At 42.6% G+C, this 20,229-nt stretch overlaps 2 protein-coding genes across 2 annotated transcripts in view; one reads left to right on the forward strand and one right to left on the reverse strand.

Annotated features, from left to right (window-relative positions):
* Positions 1-12,566, forward strand: part of akap9 (A kinase (PRKA) anchor protein 9) — an 88,226-nt gene extending 75,660 nt beyond the window's left edge. The window contains 40 exon segments of the mRNA XM_034704938.1: positions 2-41; positions 43-92; positions 95-118; positions 121-170; positions 173-196; positions 847-899; positions 901-982; positions 1,240-1,282; positions 1,367-1,426; positions 1,429-1,508; positions 2,327-2,371; positions 2,488-2,875; positions 2,878-2,949; positions 2,952-3,155; positions 3,158-3,339; positions 3,614-3,671; positions 3,759-3,760; positions 3,834-3,953; positions 4,087-4,249; positions 4,252-4,268; positions 4,352-4,519; positions 5,369-5,474; positions 5,635-5,833; positions 5,946-6,093; positions 6,289-6,354; positions 6,356-6,545; positions 6,548-6,633; positions 6,724-6,950; positions 6,952-6,997; positions 7,092-7,279; positions 7,463-7,569; positions 7,751-7,961; positions 8,053-8,206; positions 8,208-8,258; positions 8,345-8,359; positions 8,361-8,578; positions 8,661-8,749; positions 8,838-8,994; positions 9,124-9,254; positions 12,474-12,566. Coding sequence (XP_034560829.1) covers positions 2-41; positions 43-92; positions 95-118; positions 121-170; positions 173-196; positions 847-899; positions 901-982; positions 1,240-1,282; positions 1,367-1,426; positions 1,429-1,508; positions 2,327-2,371; positions 2,488-2,875; positions 2,878-2,949; positions 2,952-3,155; positions 3,158-3,339; positions 3,614-3,671; positions 3,759-3,760; positions 3,834-3,953; positions 4,087-4,249; positions 4,252-4,268; positions 4,352-4,519; positions 5,369-5,474; positions 5,635-5,833; positions 5,946-6,093; positions 6,289-6,354; positions 6,356-6,545; positions 6,548-6,633; positions 6,724-6,950; positions 6,952-6,997; positions 7,092-7,279; positions 7,463-7,569; positions 7,751-7,961; positions 8,053-8,206; positions 8,208-8,258; positions 8,345-8,359; positions 8,361-8,578; positions 8,661-8,749; positions 8,838-8,994; positions 9,124-9,254; positions 12,474-12,517 — 4,358 coding nt within the window. The 3' untranslated portion in view covers positions 12,518-12,566.
* Positions 12,567-15,251: 2,685 nt separating this feature from the next.
* On the reverse strand, positions 15,252-19,733 carry LOC117828561 (lanosterol 14-alpha demethylase). Its single transcript, XM_034705768.1, is given in 10 exon segments — positions 15,252-15,847; positions 16,387-16,555; positions 16,729-16,824; positions 17,041-17,236; positions 17,391-17,510; positions 17,670-17,844; positions 17,959-18,085; positions 18,227-18,403; positions 19,191-19,292; positions 19,381-19,733. Coding segments are annotated over 10 exon segments (1,503 nt in total). The 5' UTR covers positions 19,543-19,733; the 3' UTR covers positions 15,252-15,668.
* Between the last annotated feature and the right edge of the window lie 496 nt (positions 19,734-20,229).

Here is a 20,229-nt window from a genome sequence, read left to right on the forward strand (position 1 = left end):
AAGGTGGTCCATCTGACCCAGAGGCTGCGGGAGCTGGAGGTGGCTGAGCGGGATGCAGAAAGACCAGGAACTCCAGAAGCAGCTGCTGTCCAGCTCGAGAGTGTGCTGGAATATGAGAGGAGCTGACTGTGCTCATGGAGCTGCTCAGTCAGATGAAGACCAAGACACACAGAGGACAACTTCTACCGCTGTGAAGGTATTAGTTTGGCCAAGGTGGATTTAACGACTCACTGTATTGCACTTTGATTTTTGGACTTTTGGGGTTGAACAAGCAAGATGACACATGTCTATGTCTATTGGTGAGCTTTTGGGGCACTTGTAGAAGGATTTTACTACCTTTGGAGAACCCTAAGCTAGCTGTTTCCTCCTATTTTCCTCCTATCTAACTAGCTGTTTATTGACTTTATGTTCAAAACAACAAACAAAGACAGATCATTCCAACAAAATAGTATAGGCCAACCTTTGAAATATCAGTTTATGATGTTTGACAGTGTGAAAAGAGACATAAATATATGTAAGTATCAGCCACAAGATGTCCCTTGTGGCTTTTCTTTTCCTTACTTAAATGTGACACCATGAAAAAACGATTAAAACTAATTATAGAAATTTGTGACAGAATCCTAAGAATCAAAGAAGAAAGTAGTAATCATTCAAAAAGAACAAATATCAGATTGAATTTATTCTCAAGTTGAGTCTAATATTTTTTTTTATTTGCCTCTCTTGGAACAAAATATTCCACTAAACTGAATCTAAATTACCTTGATTTTTAAATTCCTCTGTCTGTTTTTTAATATCTTTCAGTTGAAACTAAGTTCTGATCTTTGTGACTTTTTTTGTTTTGATCAGGCGTCCTCTTCTGATGAGCAGCCGTCTGTGTCTGAAGTTCTCCAGGAGCTGCAGGGTCAGAGATGAGGCCTCGGCCACCAAAGAGCAGCTTGACAGCTTCAGGGAGAGCTGCAGCAGACTGCAGTAGGAACTTCAAGTATGTGACTGCTTCTCTGTGTTCATACTTCTTATGAGAGTGTATTTGTAATATATGGTTTGGTTATAACTGACATGTGCTCTCTCTCTCTCCTCCTCTCCTCTCTCTCTCTCCTCTCTCTCTCTCTCTCTCTCTCTCTCTCTCTCTCTCTCTCTCTCTCTCTCTCTCTCTCTCTCTCTCTCTCTCTCTCTCTCTCTCTCTCTCTCTCTCTCTCTCTCTCTCTCTCTCTCTCTCTCTCTCTCTCTCTCTCACTTTAGGAAAAGACAACAACAGTAGAGAGACTGCAGGATCAGCTTCAAAGGTACAAACAAGAATCATATCCTGCACAGTTGACTTTATCAAATCAAAGTGTCCTCTGGACTAATATGTCAACTCTGTAACTTCAGCTATCATCCGGAGACGGCGGGGAAACCAGGGTGTCTGAGTTTAAACAGGAGCTGAAGGAGCTCAGAATGAGGCGGCTGACACCAAAGAGGAGCTGAACAGCTGCAGGGAGAGTCTGGAGAAGATGGAGGAGCTGCTGGAGGTACACAGTCAAACCTCAGAAAACTTGCCAAACAAAAAACATTACTTGCAGATGTACCTTTATATTAAGCAGGTGTTTCTTGAAATTTAATTTAAATCTATACTTTTGGTAAAGAGCCACCAGCAGGGTAGTTTAGAATAAAAACAGAGAGACAGACAGTCTTCCATCACTTTTAGTTTGATAAAACTAAACAAAAACTTTTTTAGATTTTATTTGTATTGATTACTAAACAAACTATAAAATATAATTGAAGGTATGTCAGAAGTATCTATGGTTAGATTTTTTGTAATGTCAGGTAGAGTTTAGCTAGCTGTTCTGCATTGTTTCTCATCATTGTTTCTAGGCTAAGCTAGGTCAGTGGTTGCCATACTTTTAAGCCTGTGACCCCCGGTGACGGAGACCAGTGACTCCTGGAGGTGGTTAAATGTTCCTCAATTACAAATCCAAAAACAGATGGAAGGAAAAAAAAGTATGGCAACAAAGAAAAGTAATAAAAGAAAAAATCAAAATGATTTGGTAGATTTTATTTAAGATTAAACCACTATTTTTATTTATTCTTATAATTATGGGTAAAATATGCAGTTTTTGTTTTGGGATTTGGGAGGCATTTCAAGACCCTCCTATCAGCGTTTCACGATTCCCCAGGGGGGTCCCACTGAGCTAGGCTAACCAGCTTATTCTAATGGTTGAACTGTACCTTTATAACAAGTCACCTCTTGTTTCATTTATATTGGGTTTAATAATAATTCAGGGATAGCATACATCTCTGTTAGTTCTTACACACATTCTTATTTCATTCATTTATGCCCTTTCAAAAGGAGCGGGAGATGACCATCGCTCACCTCAAAGCAGAACTCTTCGAAGTAAGCCAGAACTGTTTCAGCTCTGTTTTATCAAATGTATAATATTCTGTTTCAGCTCAACATTTTTAAGATAGCCTTTCTCTAAGCATTAAACCACCTGTCTGATCATTCTCAAGGTAAAAGCTGATGAAGACGCAACCAACATGGCAGAGCAGCTGCAGGAGCTGGATCAAGTCAGAAAGGAAGCCGCCTCCACCAAAGAAGAACTGAGCAGCTTCAGGCAGCAAAACAAGAAACTACAGGAGGAGGTACAGGAGCGTGACGTTTCCATTTCTGAGCTCAAAGATGAGCTCCAGGACATGAGGAAGAGTGTGGATACCACCAAAGAAGAGCTCAGCAGCTACAGACAGCACAACCAGAAACTGCAGGAGGAACTCCAGGTCCGTGAAGTTTCCATCTCTAAGCTCAAAGAGGAGCTGCAGGAGCTACGAACAGCCTTGATGAAGACAGCAGATCCTGGTCCTCAGTCTCCCTCAGCCCCTCAGTCCTCTCAGCCTCCCTCTCTGCTTCTTCCTCCACCTCCTCCTCTACCACTCAGCCTAAAAGAAAAGGAGGAAAACAACCAGCCGGTAAAAGCACACCAAAGAAAAACAATCCCTCTCTAGGAAATCCTCCGGCAACTCCAACCAGTCCTCCAACAAATCTCATAGCTCTCGGCTGAACAGCAGCTCAGAGCAGCAGCAGCAGCAGCAGCAGGTGGATGTAATGCACTCGTTCACACAGACCGAGCCTCTTCGAGCCGTCGACTTTGGTTCGGAAGGTAACTCTGCAACCAAAGACCAGGTGGAGAGGTGATTGGGGAGTTCCAGGAGAAGATTGTACAGATGCAAGAGCTCCATGCGGCGGAGATCCTGGACATGGAGGCCCGGCACATTACAGAGAGCGAGAGCCTCCGCAGGGACGCACAGGCGGCCGAGGACGAGTGTAAGGCTCTGAAGGCTGTCATCGATAAGCTGCGCTCCACAGAGGTGAGGACAGAAGATAGAGTCCAAAACTCTTCTTTGTACTTCTTCTCTGAGTTCTGAATCTAGGATCAGAGTGATTAAGGGAGCCAAAGGATGTGAGATTCAGCAGCATATCTGTATTTATCTCTTATTAAGAAGGAAAAAGTCTATTTCTGTTGCAAAAAAAAGGGTTTCTGAGTTTGCTATTGAGGTTTTCAGTATGGGAATCATGGAAATGTAGCCAGTTGCTACTTATTTTGATTAATTCTATATAACTTGCTCCTCAATCCCTTTCTAGGTCCCTTCGTCAAGACAAGATCGTCACACACACCAGTTCAAAGACGGCTACACAAGTGGTGAGATACACATCAGTTATAACTGTGCTCTGTGGTTTTACGCTGCAGCAGGGCCGTGTTAAGGCAGGCGTAGATTGAAGTATAAAGAAGTCAATATTGTATAATGACTAAAAAAAAATTAAATAAGTATTTAACAGTAGTTTTGTTTTCATGGTCTCGTAGACAGCAGCTCAGTACAGTCAGCGGACCGGATTTGATGTGCCGAGCTTACAGCAGGAGTTTAGGACGACTCCAGAGGGCGCCAGGAGGGAGACAGATGACCAACTACCTGACCGGATCAAGGTACAACTTTCACTTTTTAAAAACGTCCTCCTGTGTGCTTCTGAGAACCATGCATTTAATTTTTTTTTGTTTTGTGTTCGTATTTACTTTTCAAACTGAAGAGAATGAACACGACTTGTACTTCTCTGTGCAGACGCTGCTCCGTGAGGTGCATCAGGAGGGCATGCAGGTGCTCTCTCTCTCAGAGCTCCCTCTCTCTGAACAAGGCAGCCAGTTTAACATCCAAGGCTGGGTGAAGGAAAGAGACGCCTTACTGGCAACTGTGGAGTCTCTCAAAGGCCTCATCACACAGATGCAGACCACAGAGACACACAGGTAAGACACTCTTCGGTACCAGTCTGAAAATCCCTCCTATTGTACATTTCTTTTTTAACTTGTTTGTCTCTCTTTTCCTGCAGACGTCAGGAGGCGTGGACTGGCGAGGTGAGCTGCTGGACGCGGTGCAGCAGGTGTTCATGAGGGAGCGCAGTGTGCTGAAGAGCGCGCTCTACAGCCAGCTAGACCTGCTGGACACCAACGATGCTATCGTTCATCTCAACCAGCTGGAGCGCAGACTGGCTGAGCAGGTCAGAAAGAATACATTAATTCATATCTAAGATCACTCATGTATGTTCACCATTAACACATATATCAGGATACAGCATTTTAAATATACAGTAGATGGAATAAACATATTTGGCTTGTATAGTGTACTGGAAATCTGAAATATGCACTGCATTTTTTTATTCTTTAATCCTCATGCTGCATGTATTATTCAGTTTACTCTTCTATATGCCTCAAAAGCAAGAAAATGTATTTGCATCACACTTTGAACGGATTCTCAATCACATAACAACCAAACAGGTATGAATTTGTTAATCTTAGAACAAAGAACATAACATTTTCCCATGCAGTGGAGGGTTTTTGATACCTACTTAAATATAGATCATAACTCAACTCAACTTTATTTATATCGCACCATTCATACAAACAAGCATGCAGCCCAAAGTGCTTCACAAAAGAACATAGAGACAGTAAACAGCAGAAATGGGTAAAATAATAAAACATAATCATAAAAAAAATACTTATAAATGAAATAAAATAATATAGTAAAATTCAAGAAAACTGTAAGGGTAGAAAGTAAGATTAAAAGTCAGTTCAAGTTAAAAATATCAGATAAATACAAGAGATAAATATATAATAAGATTTAAAGAAATGATATTATGCATCCAGGGCTAAAAATAAAATACTCCAAATGAAAAGCCAGATTAAAAAGGTAAGTCTTGAATTAACTTTAAAAAATAAAAAAAACATTTTAAAATCTCTGTGTCTGGCTTTTGTGTCAAGGTTGACAAATATCTGCACAGTGTTGTACAGAAACAATCATGTGCTGTTTTGTTAAGAAATCAAATGTTGCTTGTTGTTGTTTTATCCAGGATGCCCAGCACAGAGAGGCGATGGGCTCGCTCCACTCTGCAGACAGGTCCAGCCTCTTCTGTGAGGTTCAGCAGCTCCGCGGTCAACTGGAGCAACTTCATCAAGGTGAACCACTTTAAAAAAAAAAAAAATGTAAACCTAATTTTCCTCTGCAGATGGTTTCCTTGAACTTTTCATATTTGCACAATATCGTAATGTATGTGTTTTTTTTGCCGGCTTTTAGAATAGAGATGTCCTAATTTCAGTTTCTGATTGTCACCGTCAGGTTCCCCACCGGCTGCATCACTAGGTGTTGCTGAACGTAACTTGAAGGAGCAGAGGGAGGGAGGAGGAGGTCGTGGAGCAGTTGAGGCCGACAGGCTGCTGGTGGAGGAGCTGAAGGCTGAGATATCCCAGACTAAACTGGAGCTGGAGACGACTCTGAAGGCTCAACATAAACACCTCAAAGAGCTGGACACGCTCAGGTCAGACTTGTTTGTTTGCAACACATCATGGTCATCACGTCGATCTGCTGTAGCATATGAAGGATCAGAGACTTGATGAGCCTGGAATAATGTTTGTTATCTCTGTTAAAAGAGCTGAAGTGTCGCAGAAGGCTGCTGAGGTGGACGACATGAACGACCAGCTGACTGAAGAGAGGAAGAGGAGCAGAGATCTTCAGTGGGCCATTGAGAAGGAGAAGTGTCGAACAGGGAGAAAGGAGAGTAAAAGGGAGGAGCTGGAGGTAAGACAAGTTACACACAAGCCTTTTGTTTCTTTCACTTGAATTTGTAAGACAAACCAGGGATCAGGCAAAAGCTCTACAGACATTAGATCAGTCAGTGCCCCTTTTAAAAACATGCAAGAAATAACAATGTTGTATTTGTCTGCGTCTGTAAAAGTGTTTTTAAATAAAAGTCTGTTTCCATCTCCATCCTAGGATCTTCATCTCAGTCTGGAGGAGCAGAAGAGCTGTGTGGCCGAGTTGACCCTGACCCTAGATCAGGGAGCGTCAGTCCTCCTCTCAGACCTCCCAGCAGAGCTGACAGGAGCGTCTGAGCCTCCACAGACGCATCCCAGAACTCCAGGTCCAGCTGGAGACGGAGCATGCAAGGTCCCAGGAGATGAACGCCGCGCTTGGGAGAGAGAGGGAAATGCGGACGAGTGTGTGCACAGACAGCGGACCCTCTGATAAGGCTGAGAAGAGAGGAGGGGGCCCGAGGAGGAGGGCAGGCTGATGGAGAGACTGCAGAGGGAGCTGGATGACAAGCATGCCAGGTGGGATGTTTGTAGGCGTCTGGATACTACTGAATGTATTCTTGAAAAATTGCATGTTTTTATTAAGTCTGTATTCGTCCTCATTGTCTGTCTCCAGGTGGTTAATCTCCTCAGCCAGGTGGAGGCCCAGAAGTTGGAGGTGGTTCGAAAGGACGAGCAGCTGACTCTGGGGAGTCAGAAGTTCAGGCGAGACCAGGAGGCGCTTCAGGAGGCTCAGACCCAGCTGGAGAGGCTGAAAGCACAAATGTCCTGAAATTCAGGAGCAGCTGGAGGGAGAGACTGAGAGAGGAGGAAGAGTCTGGAGGATGAGAAGGATAGACTGAGGAGAGACTGAACAGCTCAGAGGACAGATCGGAGCTGATGGCCACAGTGTGAGTGTTCAATACGAAACTTACAAATCTTTAAGAAAGCAGCTCTTTATCCAGGACATATGAAATATTAAATCCTGAGCTTTTCTCTGCACAGCAGGCGGCCTGGAACAGTGAGTCTGGCGATCGCACCAAAGACTGGGTGCTCCAGCAGAAGAGTGGAACCGTTCAGGCTGCAAGCTCCAGCACATCTCCTCATGCGGAGGTCTCTCTGGCCAGCCACAAGATCCTCGGAAAACTGCACCTAGTTTCCTCAAAGATCCGCAAGATGGCGAGCAAGAACACCGCAGGTAAATAATACAGCTGGAACTGATGCAGTGTCTTTCAGCTCATTGTTTTGGTGTCCTAGCCTGCATCTTTACAGGGAAGTTTCAGCATCACCAGGAGAATCGTTTTGATCATCTATCATGACAGCAAAACTCTGATTGTTTAGTTTACACTGATTGCCTGTTTATGTGCGTTTGGTGTGAACAGGATGACAGCAGAGGTGGACTCTGAAGAGTTATCCTGGGTTCAGTCCAATCTTGATGAGGTCATCACCATGCTGCAACAATCCCCAGGCCTCCCCTCGCGTCCCTGAGGTCAGAAACCATTCCTAATGTGCTCACTCTACACTAGCTCTACAACATTGATCAGTTCAATCATGTCTTAGCTAATGAGCTCAGATCAGCTGTTTGTTTATTTCCCAACGTCTCTAATCTGTCGGGGTTCCATATGTGACCACACATGGGTGTTTACCGGCTCGCATGTCTCCCTCGCAGAGTGTTTCCCTGCTGGCAGGAGGTCTCCTCAAGCTCCTCCAGCTCCTCCAACTCCCTGACGAGCGACTGCTGAGGCAGAACGCCGAGCTGACGGGATTCGTCAGCCGTTTGACTGAAGAGAAGAACGACCTGAGGAACCACAACGCTGCGCCTGGATGGAGGAGCTCAGGACGATACCGACAGGCTGGTCCGGGATTAGCGACAGTGTGAGTGAAGATTGGGATTTTAAAATCTTGTCTTTTATTAAGACTACTTTGACTTAACTGCTTCTTTTCTTTTCTTTTTATTCCTCCGCAGTTTCAGCAGAGGGAGAGGAGGGTCAAAACAGATTCTACAGGTCTGCTGCTCTCATCAGGAGCGTGAGGCTTGGACCAGAGATAGAGTCCCGTCTGGAGAAAGCTTTAACATCAGTCCCAGCCCCGGTGCCCTACTCAGGGGAGAGCTCAGGACGTGAAACCCTGAGAGAGATAAGCGGTCCTGAGGCTGACAATTCTGCACTGAAGGTAAATATATTTCACTTCATCTAGAGGAGTCCTGATTACAATTCTGTTCAAACAGCTCATGATCCTCCTCCTCTCTGTGTCTTCAGAGAATGTACGGGAAATTACTTGAGGTCAGAAAGCTTCCCGCAAGCGCTGATCTACCAGAAGAAGTATCTGCTGTTACTGCTGGGCGGCTTCCAGGAGTGTGAGGAGGCAACACTGTCGCTCCTAACCAGGATGGGAGGCAGGCCGTCGATCACCAACCTGGACTCCCTCAACCAGCGCCGCCGGGGGTTGATGCGCTTCCGCTCTGCTGTGCGAGTCTCTATCGCCCTGTCCAGGTATGCAGCTGGATCTCATGTAACATCACACCCGAACTTGTTTTACTCTTCCCAAACTAAGCTCCACATATCCTCTCTCCAGGATGCGTTTCCTGGTCAAGCGATGGCACAAAGCGACGGGGATGAGCTCATCAGGCTCCTGCAGCATCAACAAGAACGGTCAAACATTAGGTAACCAGAGTGTCTTGTTTTGGCTTGTTGGCACTTTGAAAATCATTTTGATGATTTGCTAAATCAATTATTCCTACATCTCTTTCAGGTACAGAGGTGAGAGACTCCCCTTATCTCCACCCAGGCAGTGTAGAGATGTACAGAGACAGAGGAAGTGGAGGAGGAGGAGGAATCTCCAGCAGCAGGGGGCGAAGTGGACGGGAGTCTCCTAGATCAGCTTCAGCAGTCTCCTCCACACAACACAGGTGCAACCAACAGTCACTATTATTATCATGTTGATCATTGACTGTTTTTTTTTTCATTGATTAAGAAAATATGAAGCGAGATTTGCATTGGTTGTGTTATTGATAGGCTGTTGTGTCTGTGTTAATTAGGTTTCATATGGCTGGAGACCCCGGAGCTCTCACCTGCTCCCACCTACAGAGCTACGACCCCGACCGAGCGCTCACAGACTACATCTCCAGACTGGAGGCGCTGCAGAGGAGGCTGGGGAGTGTGACATCAGGTAAAACACACTGTGTGGATATTCTGTACATCAGGGGTTCCCAAACTTTTCAGCCTGCAACCCCCAAAGTCTCGCGACCCCCACTGTCCCTCAAAGTGATTTAATGGTGGCTTCATTTAGCTGGTCTGCAGAAATTAGCCTACCTCTATTAGCATGTGGCTGTGTTTCCTGTGCCTTTACGAATTAACCTACTGCTACTGATGCTTTTGATAATACATTGTTCACTAACTCTAAACTTAGGAGTCATCTGGCAACAGAGAAAGGCAGAAAACTCATTAAATTTTTTTTTTAAGGTTTTATTTCAAGTTTAGCGACAATTTTTCTCAATATTTTTACTATAAATGGACAAAATTTACATTTTTTTTAGATAACTTTTGTCATTCAACTTTTCATATTGTATATTTTCAGTATTATTCTTCACCACAAGGTAATAAATTATATATAAGTTATACAAAACCAAAAAGAGATGAAAAAATAAATAGATACAAAAAACACAAATGATAATAATAATTAACAGTACAAAACAAAAAGGAAATAAACAAAAATGAATGATAAAAAATAATAAATATTTTTAGATAACTTAGAAAAAAAAAAGGTTCTGGAAGCTATCTCTCGACCCCCCATTTGTTTCTCGCGACCCCTCGAATCACACTTGGGGATCCCCCTGTACATCATACTAGTCATTTATACACACCACGGGAGGCAGATGAGGCTGAGAATTGGGAAGGCTAACGGCCACTGTTGCTTTAATAAATGCTTAAATCAACAGGGGAGAAGCACGCGGAAGAAGCTAATTACAGTTTAATAATAATAATAAATTTTATTTAAAGGCGCCTTCTCGGCACTCAAGGACACCGCACAGATAGAAATATATACATACACGAATTCACATGAAAGGAAACAAAATCAGAGTCAGAAATGAAAACAATATAAACTAACAAGGGGTAAGAAAAAAATAGAAACAATAACAAAATGACAGTGCAATTGGAGTCAGACGGAGTAAGCGGTTTTGAACAGATATGTTTGAGTTGTGATTTGAAATGGGGGAAAGAATCTGTGTTTCTGAGTTGAGGTGGCAATGAGTTCCAGAGACGGGGAGCAGAGCGGCTGAATGCTCGGCTCCCCATAGTGGTGAGACGGGCGGAGGGGACAGACAGGTGTATGGAGGAAGAGGATCTGAGGGAGCGGGAGGGAGTGGGAACATGGAGGAGGTCGGACAGATATGGGGGGGGTGAGGTTGTGGATGGTCTTTAATGTTAACAGAAGGACTTTGAACTGAATGCGGAACTGAACAGGGAGCCAGTGGAGCTGTTGGAGGACAGGAGTGATGTGGTGGATGGAGGGGGTTCGGGCAATGATACGGGCAGCTGAATTCTGGACCAGTTGGAGTTAATGGAGGGATTTGTGAGGGAGGCCGAAGAGGAGAGAGTTGCAGTAGTCCAGACGGGAAGTGACAAGGCTGTGGACAAGGATGGCGGCAGTGTGGGGGGTGAGGGAGGGGCGAAGACGATTGATGTTACGAAGATGGAAGTAGGCAGTCCTGGTGATGTTATTGATGTGTGATTGAAAGGATAATGTGCTGTCAAGGATGACACCCAGACTCTTAACCTGGGGGAAGGGTGAGACGGAGGAGTTATCAATGGTGAGTGAGAAACTATTGGATTTGGATAGAGTGGATTTGGTGCCAATGAGGAGAACCTCGGTTTTATTGCTGTTTAGTGTAAGGAAATTTAGGGTGAACCAGGTTTTTACTTCAGAGATGCAATCAGTGAGGGAGGTGGGTGGGAGAGTGGACGAGGGGTTAGTGGTGAGGTAGAGCTGGGTGTCATCTGCCTAACAGTGGAAGTGAATGTTGAATTTGCGGAAGATATTACAGAGGGGAAGGAGGTAGATGATGAAGAGGAGGGGCCCCAGGACAGAGCCCTGGGGCACCCCTGTAGTGACGGAGGAAGGAGTGGATTTAGTTTGCAGTGCGCTAGCTCTCTCAATCCCACTCAATAATAGGGCTAATGTCAAAGGTCATGTCAGCCAAATAGATCATTAAAACACTGTCTTATTATCATGCAGCACTATTCTATGTTTGGTCTTGGCATCATAAGCCTCATATGTCAATTTTGTTGTCTGAATTAAACACCAGGTAGCCATAATTTTCAGAATAACTCCAAATAGCCTATGATTGGTGGAATGTTTACTGATATGCTAGGTCCCCCGGTCAGGATGTGATAGACTAGGTTAATATGACAAGTGTTAAAAGTGAAACACACGCACACACAGACACACATTACCCGTCGCCCTTTATACACATTATACCAGTGGTTCTCAAAGTGGGGTCCTTGGACCCCTGGGGGTGCGCGAACAATAGCGTGGGGGTCTGCAAATGAATTATAATACTTTCTAATACATTATAAAAATGTTCTGTCATTAAAAAACAGCATGTATACAGATGAGGACCATTTGCGCCAATGAAACCAACATATTGTGCCAATTACTCCCACCCTAGTTATCTTTGGGCCAACAGAAACTGTTATGATTGTGACACTCACATCAATCTGTCACGTATCACTCATTCAGACTTCATTCCAGTGGAAAAGTATAAATTCTGTCATGTTGAGTCCACAAGGAATAAAATGACCCTCTGTTTTAAAGTATACAAGTGGTATTTACTTGATTCAAATTAAAGAGTTCTGAAGTATTTAGATTGATAAGTTTTACATTACAAATAGTTCCAAGGGCATCTAAGAGTGCAAATCTATGTTACAATTATGAGGGGGTCCTTGGAAAATGTTCTCACCTGTAAGGGGTCCCTGGCCCCAAAAAGTTTGAGAACCCCTGCATTATACTACAGTAAAAACTGTGCATAGAATTATGTTATAGCACAATTAAGATACTTTTTTGTAGCAAGTAAACAAGAAAAAACTTCTACCAAGATCAGCTGGGTTACATCTATATTTTAGATGCGTCATGAAACTTTTTTATTAGACAATGTTTCTAAATATTTCATTGGTCAGCGCTTTTTAGGACAGTTTGGCAGTTTGGCAAAGAATAAGAGGTAAAACTGGGCTGTGTTTCCTTTAAATATGTGCATCAATCATTTTTTCTGCTATTTAAAAAGCCCTTAACTTTAACAAGGATGTGATTGTCTTCATTATCAGTATCAAAATATATCCAGTTGTGTCTTTTAACTCATTTAAAGTGACGTAACTTCTGTTTTCTCCACAGGTGCTTCTTCGTACGCTCAATTGCACTTTGGCTTAAGAAGATAGATGCCGTCAAGACACTTTGGCTTGAATAAACTCAGTTGCCTTTTCTCGTGCTGAGCGCTCTGCTGTTTTCTATCCGTCAGGTGTGGACTGTTTGTCTTCATGTGGACCAAAACCCATTTTTATATTAGTGTACGACATGTTGTATTCAGGCTATTTGTCGCCAGCACTTGAAAAACAGCTATGTTTGTAATTGAATCTGCCTCTCTGTTGTGGATGAGCTACAATCCTGTATATTTGTCTAATAATAATTTAAGACTTGTGATTAATTTATATGTTTGTGTGGTATGGGTGGAGCGTTATGTAGAGAATGTTTGGGTGTCTTGTTGAGGAGGCTGCTGCTGGATGTTCTACACTACACTGTGTTTTGTTTAGGCCAGACAGACAACAGAGGACATTTGTAGAGAACGTATTTTGTAAAGTGTAGGAGCTTTGAATTTTCTGGGTATTTTGTCAAAAACTGAAATAAAGAGGACTACTTATTTGAAAAAAAAAATGTGTTTTTGTTTATTCCATGTATTCAATCAATGAGAAATATTTTAAAGGAACTATTTTCTAGATAAAGATGAATAGGGTGTCCTGTCATTTGAGAAGAAAGCGAATGCCTTTTGCTGGACTAGGTGAGGCATTCAATGTCTTTAATTGTCAGGCAGTAATGTTGTCTAAACATAAGGTGCATTTAGACCAAGAGTTCTTTTAGCTACTTAGAACTACTTTCCCCGGAACTAAAAGGTTCCTGTGCCCCATTGTTTTCTGCATTTCGACTGCGAGCTGAAGTCCCGGGTAGATTGTGCAAATCAGGCCAGTGACGTATGGAGATAGAAAATTATATTAAGGCAGTTTTTGATCGCAGGAACTTTACCCGGGAACTAGGAACTTTACCCCTGAACTACATGCGTTTCAACTGGAGAAACCAGGGTCTAAATTTAGTTCAGAGGTTGTTAATCTCCTCCTGAAAAGCCCCTGCTTTGGGGGTAGTACTTTTCAAAGGCCCTGGGACTTTCGGCTGAACGTTACGGTGTTTGTGGAGTTTACACAGTTGTTGAAACACAGAGGGAGTTCCTTGGAATGCATACTAGTTTAGTTTTTTATTTAAGATTTCAAAATACGTCATTGGCCTGATTTGGACAATCTACCCGGGACTTCAGCCCGCGGTCGAAACGCTGACAACAATGGGGGCACAGGAACCTGTTAGTTCCGGGGAAAGTAGTTCTAAGTAGCTAAAAGACCGCGGAACTCTTGGTCGAAATGCACCTTTAAATACTATTTTGAAATCTTAAAAAAAAACTAAACTAGTATGCATTCCCAGGAACTCCCTCTTTGTTTCAACAACTGTGTAAACTCCACAAACACTGTTACGTTCAACCGAAAGTCCCAGGACCTTTGAAAATTACTTCCCCCCCAAGCAGGGGCTTTTCAGGGCGGAGATTATCTACCCCTGAACTAAATTTAGACCCTGGTACCTCTGTTTGAAATTCATGTAGTTCCGGGGTAAAGTTCCAGGGTAAAGTTTTCTGCGGTCGAAAAAACGCTTATAGTGCTCAAGTTGGTGTTTGTGGCGACCTCTGGCAAAAAAATGTGCGAACACCTTGTTCTAACCAGCAGTCTTTACTCTGGCATCCTAACATTATGTTTCTGTTTGTTATGTTGAGGCCTGAAGTGAAAGACTCCTCTTTTTCAGATGGAGTTCTGCCACTGGTGCTGTCCACCCCAGTGGCAGAACTGAGAAGAAGCTGCTCTTTTGGAGGATTCAATTTTGAAATCATTTGGGTCTTGTTTTAGCTCAGGTAAAGAGCAGGCACCCCATGTAAAGACGTAACACTCCTTGTAGTACCAGTCGTTAGATCAATTCCAAACATGTCTTTCCCTGTCTCTCTCCACACATTTCCTGTCCCTCTCAAGCGATCCTTTCAACATAAAGGCAAAAAGCTCTAAAAGATAAACTTGAACCACAGGTACCTCCAAACATGTCTTACATTATTTGAGTAAATGAACTCCAGAAGGTTTGTTTTAAGCTTCTTTATTGAAAGAGGTAAGTTATGAATGCAAACCCTAAATATGATCAACAGTCTTCTTGAACACAAGAACAGAAAGAAGACAAAAGACAAAACAACACAATCAGATGATAGCTATACAAAAAAAAAAATCAACAACCTGTGCATTGAGAGCTCAAGACTTTCTCTTCAGCTTAGTGAATGCACTGAAACTCAACAGGGATCAAGTGGGAGGCTTCTTATGGTGATGGTTCATCTAGCAGAAAGAACATTTTTTTTGTTGGTTGTTCTGGTGGGTTCAGTGTTACAGCATTTGTAGTCTTGACCTTCTTATTTAGTATTTTCTTGTTTTTTGAATCTGTGACAGACTTGTCACATCCTATCACAGCTGATTCTCTCTGTTCCTTTGGACTTACTGCAATATCAAATGAGAGCTGTTTTGCTAGTTTTACTCCACAGAAAAAAGGTTATGCTTTTGTTGGTGTTTCTTTGTACAGTCAGCAGAATTACGTGAAATATACATGCCAAATTTTAATCTAACTTGGTGGACAAGTGTAGCCTGGGCCCAAAAAACGATCCAGTCTAAATTTCAACCAACCTTGACATATGCAAATTAAATCGGATTAGGACAGACCAAGCAGGTTTGGATTCCATTAAAAAAATCAGGATAATTGGCTGTGGGTGTCGGCACTCAGTGAATGTCCATTTAGCTGAGTCACTGTTTCATACACAGTATACAGATCTAGTTGTCATAGAGAATGTACTTTATTAATCCCCAAAGGGAAATTTTGATATTCATATAAGAGTAACATTATTTACTATCAGTTATTTTTAAACAGTGAGTCCTGAAAAGCCCCTGCTTGCTCTGTCTGAATAAAACTTTTGTTTCCCACCTTCAAGGCACATTTCTATTTTGAAGCATTCACATTGTGAACATTAACATCCGTGTTCAAGTCACACTCATATAGACGGTTTTAAAATTAATCTTCTGGTGTTGACAATCAGGAAAATAAAGCAAAAATGTGGACATTTGAGCAGAGCAAAGTGCATTTATGGAAATGCTTCCTAAATTCAAGTCCCAGGAAGTCAGACAAGAGTTTCTCTTCATTCACTTGGTTGATGTTGGTTTCCTCGTGTCTTTGCTCCTCCAGGGTTCTCCATCACTGTGTCCTCCTCTTGTATCTGATGACGGGGTTGTGAGGCGTATGAATCATTGTGGTGTAGTTGATAGTGGGGAAATATCCGTCCACCAGGTCAAAGTCGTACATGCGCAGTAAAGTGGACCAGATGGTTTTGATCTGGACATAGGCAAAGTTCTCCCCAATGCAGCGATGACGACCTGAGGTGCAGACAAAGAAACATGTTGAACTTGAAATTCTTTATTATTTGTAATGTGCTTTATGCTATATCATCTGGCTCGTTTCCACCAAGCGGTCTGGTATGGATCAGTACAGTTTGGTACGGGTCGGATCAGTAACGCCTGATCCTTGCGTTTACACAGCCAACCGTGGCCTACTTGGTGGGCGGCGTGTAAGCCAGATGCCAATAGCTGCGTCAGCTACGTGATAGCGTGACGTCATGGCAGCACGACACAGTGTACCCCGCTAATAAATGCAACAAAGAAGAAAAATGCGAGGAAAGTCTGCATGTGTCTGGCACCCCAACAGAAGGGTACCAAAAAGTGGGACGGTACGGCTCGGTAATTTAGGGACCTGTTCCGGTTTTAGTCAATGGAAACGCTACAAAATGCGTGCCATACCAAGACTAACCGAACTGAACCGCTTGGTGGAAACGGGGCTAAAGTTAAGTTTATGGCAAAAGCAGATCTGGTCACATTTCTTTGAAATAGTTTATAGTGAAATATTTATATTTACTCACCAGCTCCAAACGGCACATAGGCAAACTTCTCTCCGGCAGCTGGGTTGTCATTGAGGTACCGGTCAGGGTTGAACTCCATCCTCTCCGCCCAAGTGTCCTGCAGTCGGTGGTTGACGGTTGGGGAGACACAGACCTGGTGACCCACAGGGATGGTGTATCCTGCCGCAGTCTAAGACAACAGGAAGAGGACTTGAGTTCCAAATGGTAATAAATAAAAAAAGCTGCTGATGTCAAATTCAAAAAGGAAAAACAAAGTACAAGACAACATCTTCTACTTCAGGACATCTAAGCGAGACAAAAGTAGCTGAGCAGCCTGATCAGGTGGTGTTTCAGTGTTCTTACCTGAGGAGAGCGAGCCATCCTCATCATGGTCATGATGGGTGGACGGAGTCGCAGAGTTTCCTTCAAACAGCGCTCCAACAAGTTCAGATCTTTCAGCTGAAGGCAAAGACAAGACAATGTTAGACGCACATCTACAACTCATCTTCACCAAAGGCTGTCTGCTGAGCTCATCAGGATGCACATATGTGATTGAAATGAAACGTCTCAGGATTGTGGATCAGAATAGCCATGGAAAACCACTCTGGATTGCAAGCTGGTATAAGTTATATCAGGTTATTCTTGTATTTTGACCTCCATGTGACCCGGCCTCACCTGATCGAGGTCGAGTGGAGGCAGGTCTTCTCCACACGCAGCTTTCTGCTCAGCGTAGCAGCGCTCCTGCAGGGCTTTGTCCCTGGCCATGAAGAAACCCATCCAGGAGCTGGTGGTTGAGGATGTGTGCTGACCGGCCAGGAGGAGACCAATCAGCATGCCAGCAATCTCATCGTTATTGAGGTGACGTCCATTTCTGAGGGGGTTGATAAAGTCATTGTTAGACATGTCATTTGCTCTGAAGCTGTATAACTTTTCCTATTTGTCACAGTAACGTGAGGTTAACAAGGGAGGTAAGTCAAGTTAGAAAATATGGTGCAGTGGATCATTGGATATTGAAGCTTTCTTACTTGTAGGTGGCATCAATGAGTGTCTGCAGGATGTCGTCCACTTTTTCTCCAGATTGTCTGCGCTTCTGAGTCACCTCGAAGAAGATCTGTTTGATTTCTCTGTGTGCTCTGTCCCTTTTCCTAAGAAAGAATTACATTTTTGTTTCATTTTTTTATACTTCAATACCTCAACAGAACTGTTTCCTAAGTGCTTACGTCTCTTGTCGTAAGATTTCTGGATGAGATGACAGTCATTTTAATGAAATTAATCTCAGCTTCATCCTATGGCGGCGATCCTACCTGAAGCTGGGCAGTGGCAGCCAGCCAGGCAGCAGCCAGGCAGCGTGACTGAATCCTCCGTCCAGGTCAGCATAGAGCTGAGCCACATGCTCGTTCAGCATGCTGCGGATCTCTTTACCGTGAAGACAGCTGCTTGCTGTCAGGATGATCAACTCAGACAGAGCCTCGAACAGGTCTGAAACAGAGGAAGGATTCACGCAACTTTACTTGAACATTCTAAAAAAAACTGTTTCACATGCTTACTTTCTGATATTCATGTTTCATTCAAGTGATTTTTGAAAGGTCTTACTTCTCTCTCCGCTGTCTCCCCATCTCTGAAAATACTCAAGGGTCTCTGCCTCGATGATTTTTACATGTTCCTTAAAGTGAGCAATGTTCAGTCCTGTCTTCAACATTTTCTTTTGTTCCAGAAAAATCTGCATCATATTGACAAAAACTTTCATTATTTACAGTACTTTTTTTATTTCCAGAAGTAGTTAATTTCATCTTATCCCCTACTCTAATTTTGCTCTTTTCTATCTGTGAATAAACCAATCCCACAGTTAAGGAGGACTCACAGGGTTAGGGACATCGTAAGCAACTCCTTTGCCAAACACTGGGGTGGTCAGTCTGGAGTAGACATCCTCAGCATTCAGGTCCTCATTCTTGCTGTTGAACATGAGTGTGGCTGCGTCGCTACCCAGCAGGTAGGTGAACGTGCTCCCCACCATGGTGAAGCTGAACACAGGGCCATACTGTGGAAGAACAGCAGGGGTGCAAGCAAGTTAGGACAAAATAAATTGTCATAGTTTTGATAAAGTAAGTCCAACTTATATTTATTCCAAATGACTTGCTCATTTCAGCTTTTAGGACCTTTAAGTCTCACTTCTTTATATGCTTGGCCTCAGCCCTACTCAAAAACTTGTGGTGATAATAATAATAATAATAATAATAATAATAATAATAATAATAATAATAATAACTTTATTTATATAGCACCTTTAAAAACAAATGTTTACAAAGTGCTTTGACAAACAAAGCAGGGTTCAAATAACAGGGTTCAAACAACAGTGAGGAGGAATTTTAACAATGCAAAGCAAAATGCAATGCAAGAGGTTAGAAAGAATACATGTAAATTCAACAGAACTAAGTGGTGTGACAAAAGACCAGTAAATCGTCGTTGAGGGGTTTTTCAAGGATAAATAAATAAATAAAACAAATAAAAATGGATAAATAAATAAAAATGGATAAATAAATAAAATGGATAAGTAAATAAAATGGATAAGTAAATCATTAAGCATTAAAAGGACAATAAAAGAAGTTTTCAGAGTAAGAGATTTAAATAAATTCAAATTTATAATAGGTTTAAAACAAAAAAAAACATTTGATGAATTTAACTTCAAGATTTTTGTATGACCTATAAAGTTGAAACAGTGGAATTTCAGTAGTATTGATTTAAAAATATTTGAATGACTGTTTAAAAATTAAAGCAGCTGCAGACATATCAACTAAAGGATTAAATTATGTTTATGTTTCTAATACTTACTTTTCATATGCATTTTCGAGAAACTCAATAGGACTTTTTCCAAAAGCAATTGCATGACCCAGGAATGGGATGCTTGAGGGAATAAAAGGAGGGTAATTCTGCAACAAAGAAACACAATGATTGGATGATATATAGACACAGACTTTGCATTTCAACAACAGACCTTTTTGCTCTTAGCTGACTTACCTTATCCTTGTCAGCTGACTGTGTAAGCAGTAACTTAGAAATATAACCAATAGTGAGAGTGATCACAGAGGCTGCCAGCACTATGGAAGTCAGGTTGTCGTTCACCTTCCCAACAGTGTCCCCGAACAGCTTACTGCTCATTTCATACAAATGCATAGACATTGTCGCGGCTTCCTTTCAACACCAACGATCCCCGGCCTTGTAGAAAGAAATCCGCTTAAAGGTGCAGAGGTCTACGTTCACTTTTCCAGAAGTCAAATCCACAGCAGTCCAGCAACTGTTCATGTAAGAGGATGATAGGAAATGTTTCTCCTACATCTCTACCTGTCAATGCTCATCCTGCCCCCGCCTGACCAACCGAGGCTTCCTATTGGCTGTTCAATGCGCGTCCATCAACCAAACCACGCTCTCATTGGTTGCCTTTTCCTGAACCGATGTCTGGCTATATGATGTCACGCCAGCGAGATGAAAGAGTAGTCTGCGCCATCGATTGGGATGATGTTTGATGGGATTGTGTGACCAATATAGAAGTTCTTGTCTTCTTCAAAAAACACCTTATTGTGTCTACGAATAAAATTGCTACTTATGTTTAGTGTCGCAAAGAGATACTGAAATATGCATGCAGTGGTGGACAGTAACAAAGTAAATTTACTTGAGTACTCTACTTAGGGTTGCCAACTTTCTCACTACTAAATAAGGGACAGGTGCATGGTGTCATGGTGGTGTGAGCATGATGTGTGAATTCAGCATATATATATATATATATATATATAAACCTTTATTTTACCAGGTATAGTCCCATTGAGATACAAAGTCTCTTTTTCAAGGGAGTCCTGGCCAAGACAGCAG

Source organism: Notolabrus celidotus, chromosome 16 (genome assembly GCF_009762535.1).
Source record: "Notolabrus celidotus isolate fNotCel1 chromosome 16, fNotCel1.pri, whole genome shotgun sequence".
In the NCBI taxonomy this organism is placed as follows: domain Eukaryota; kingdom Metazoa; phylum Chordata; class Actinopteri; order Labriformes; family Labridae; genus Notolabrus; species Notolabrus celidotus.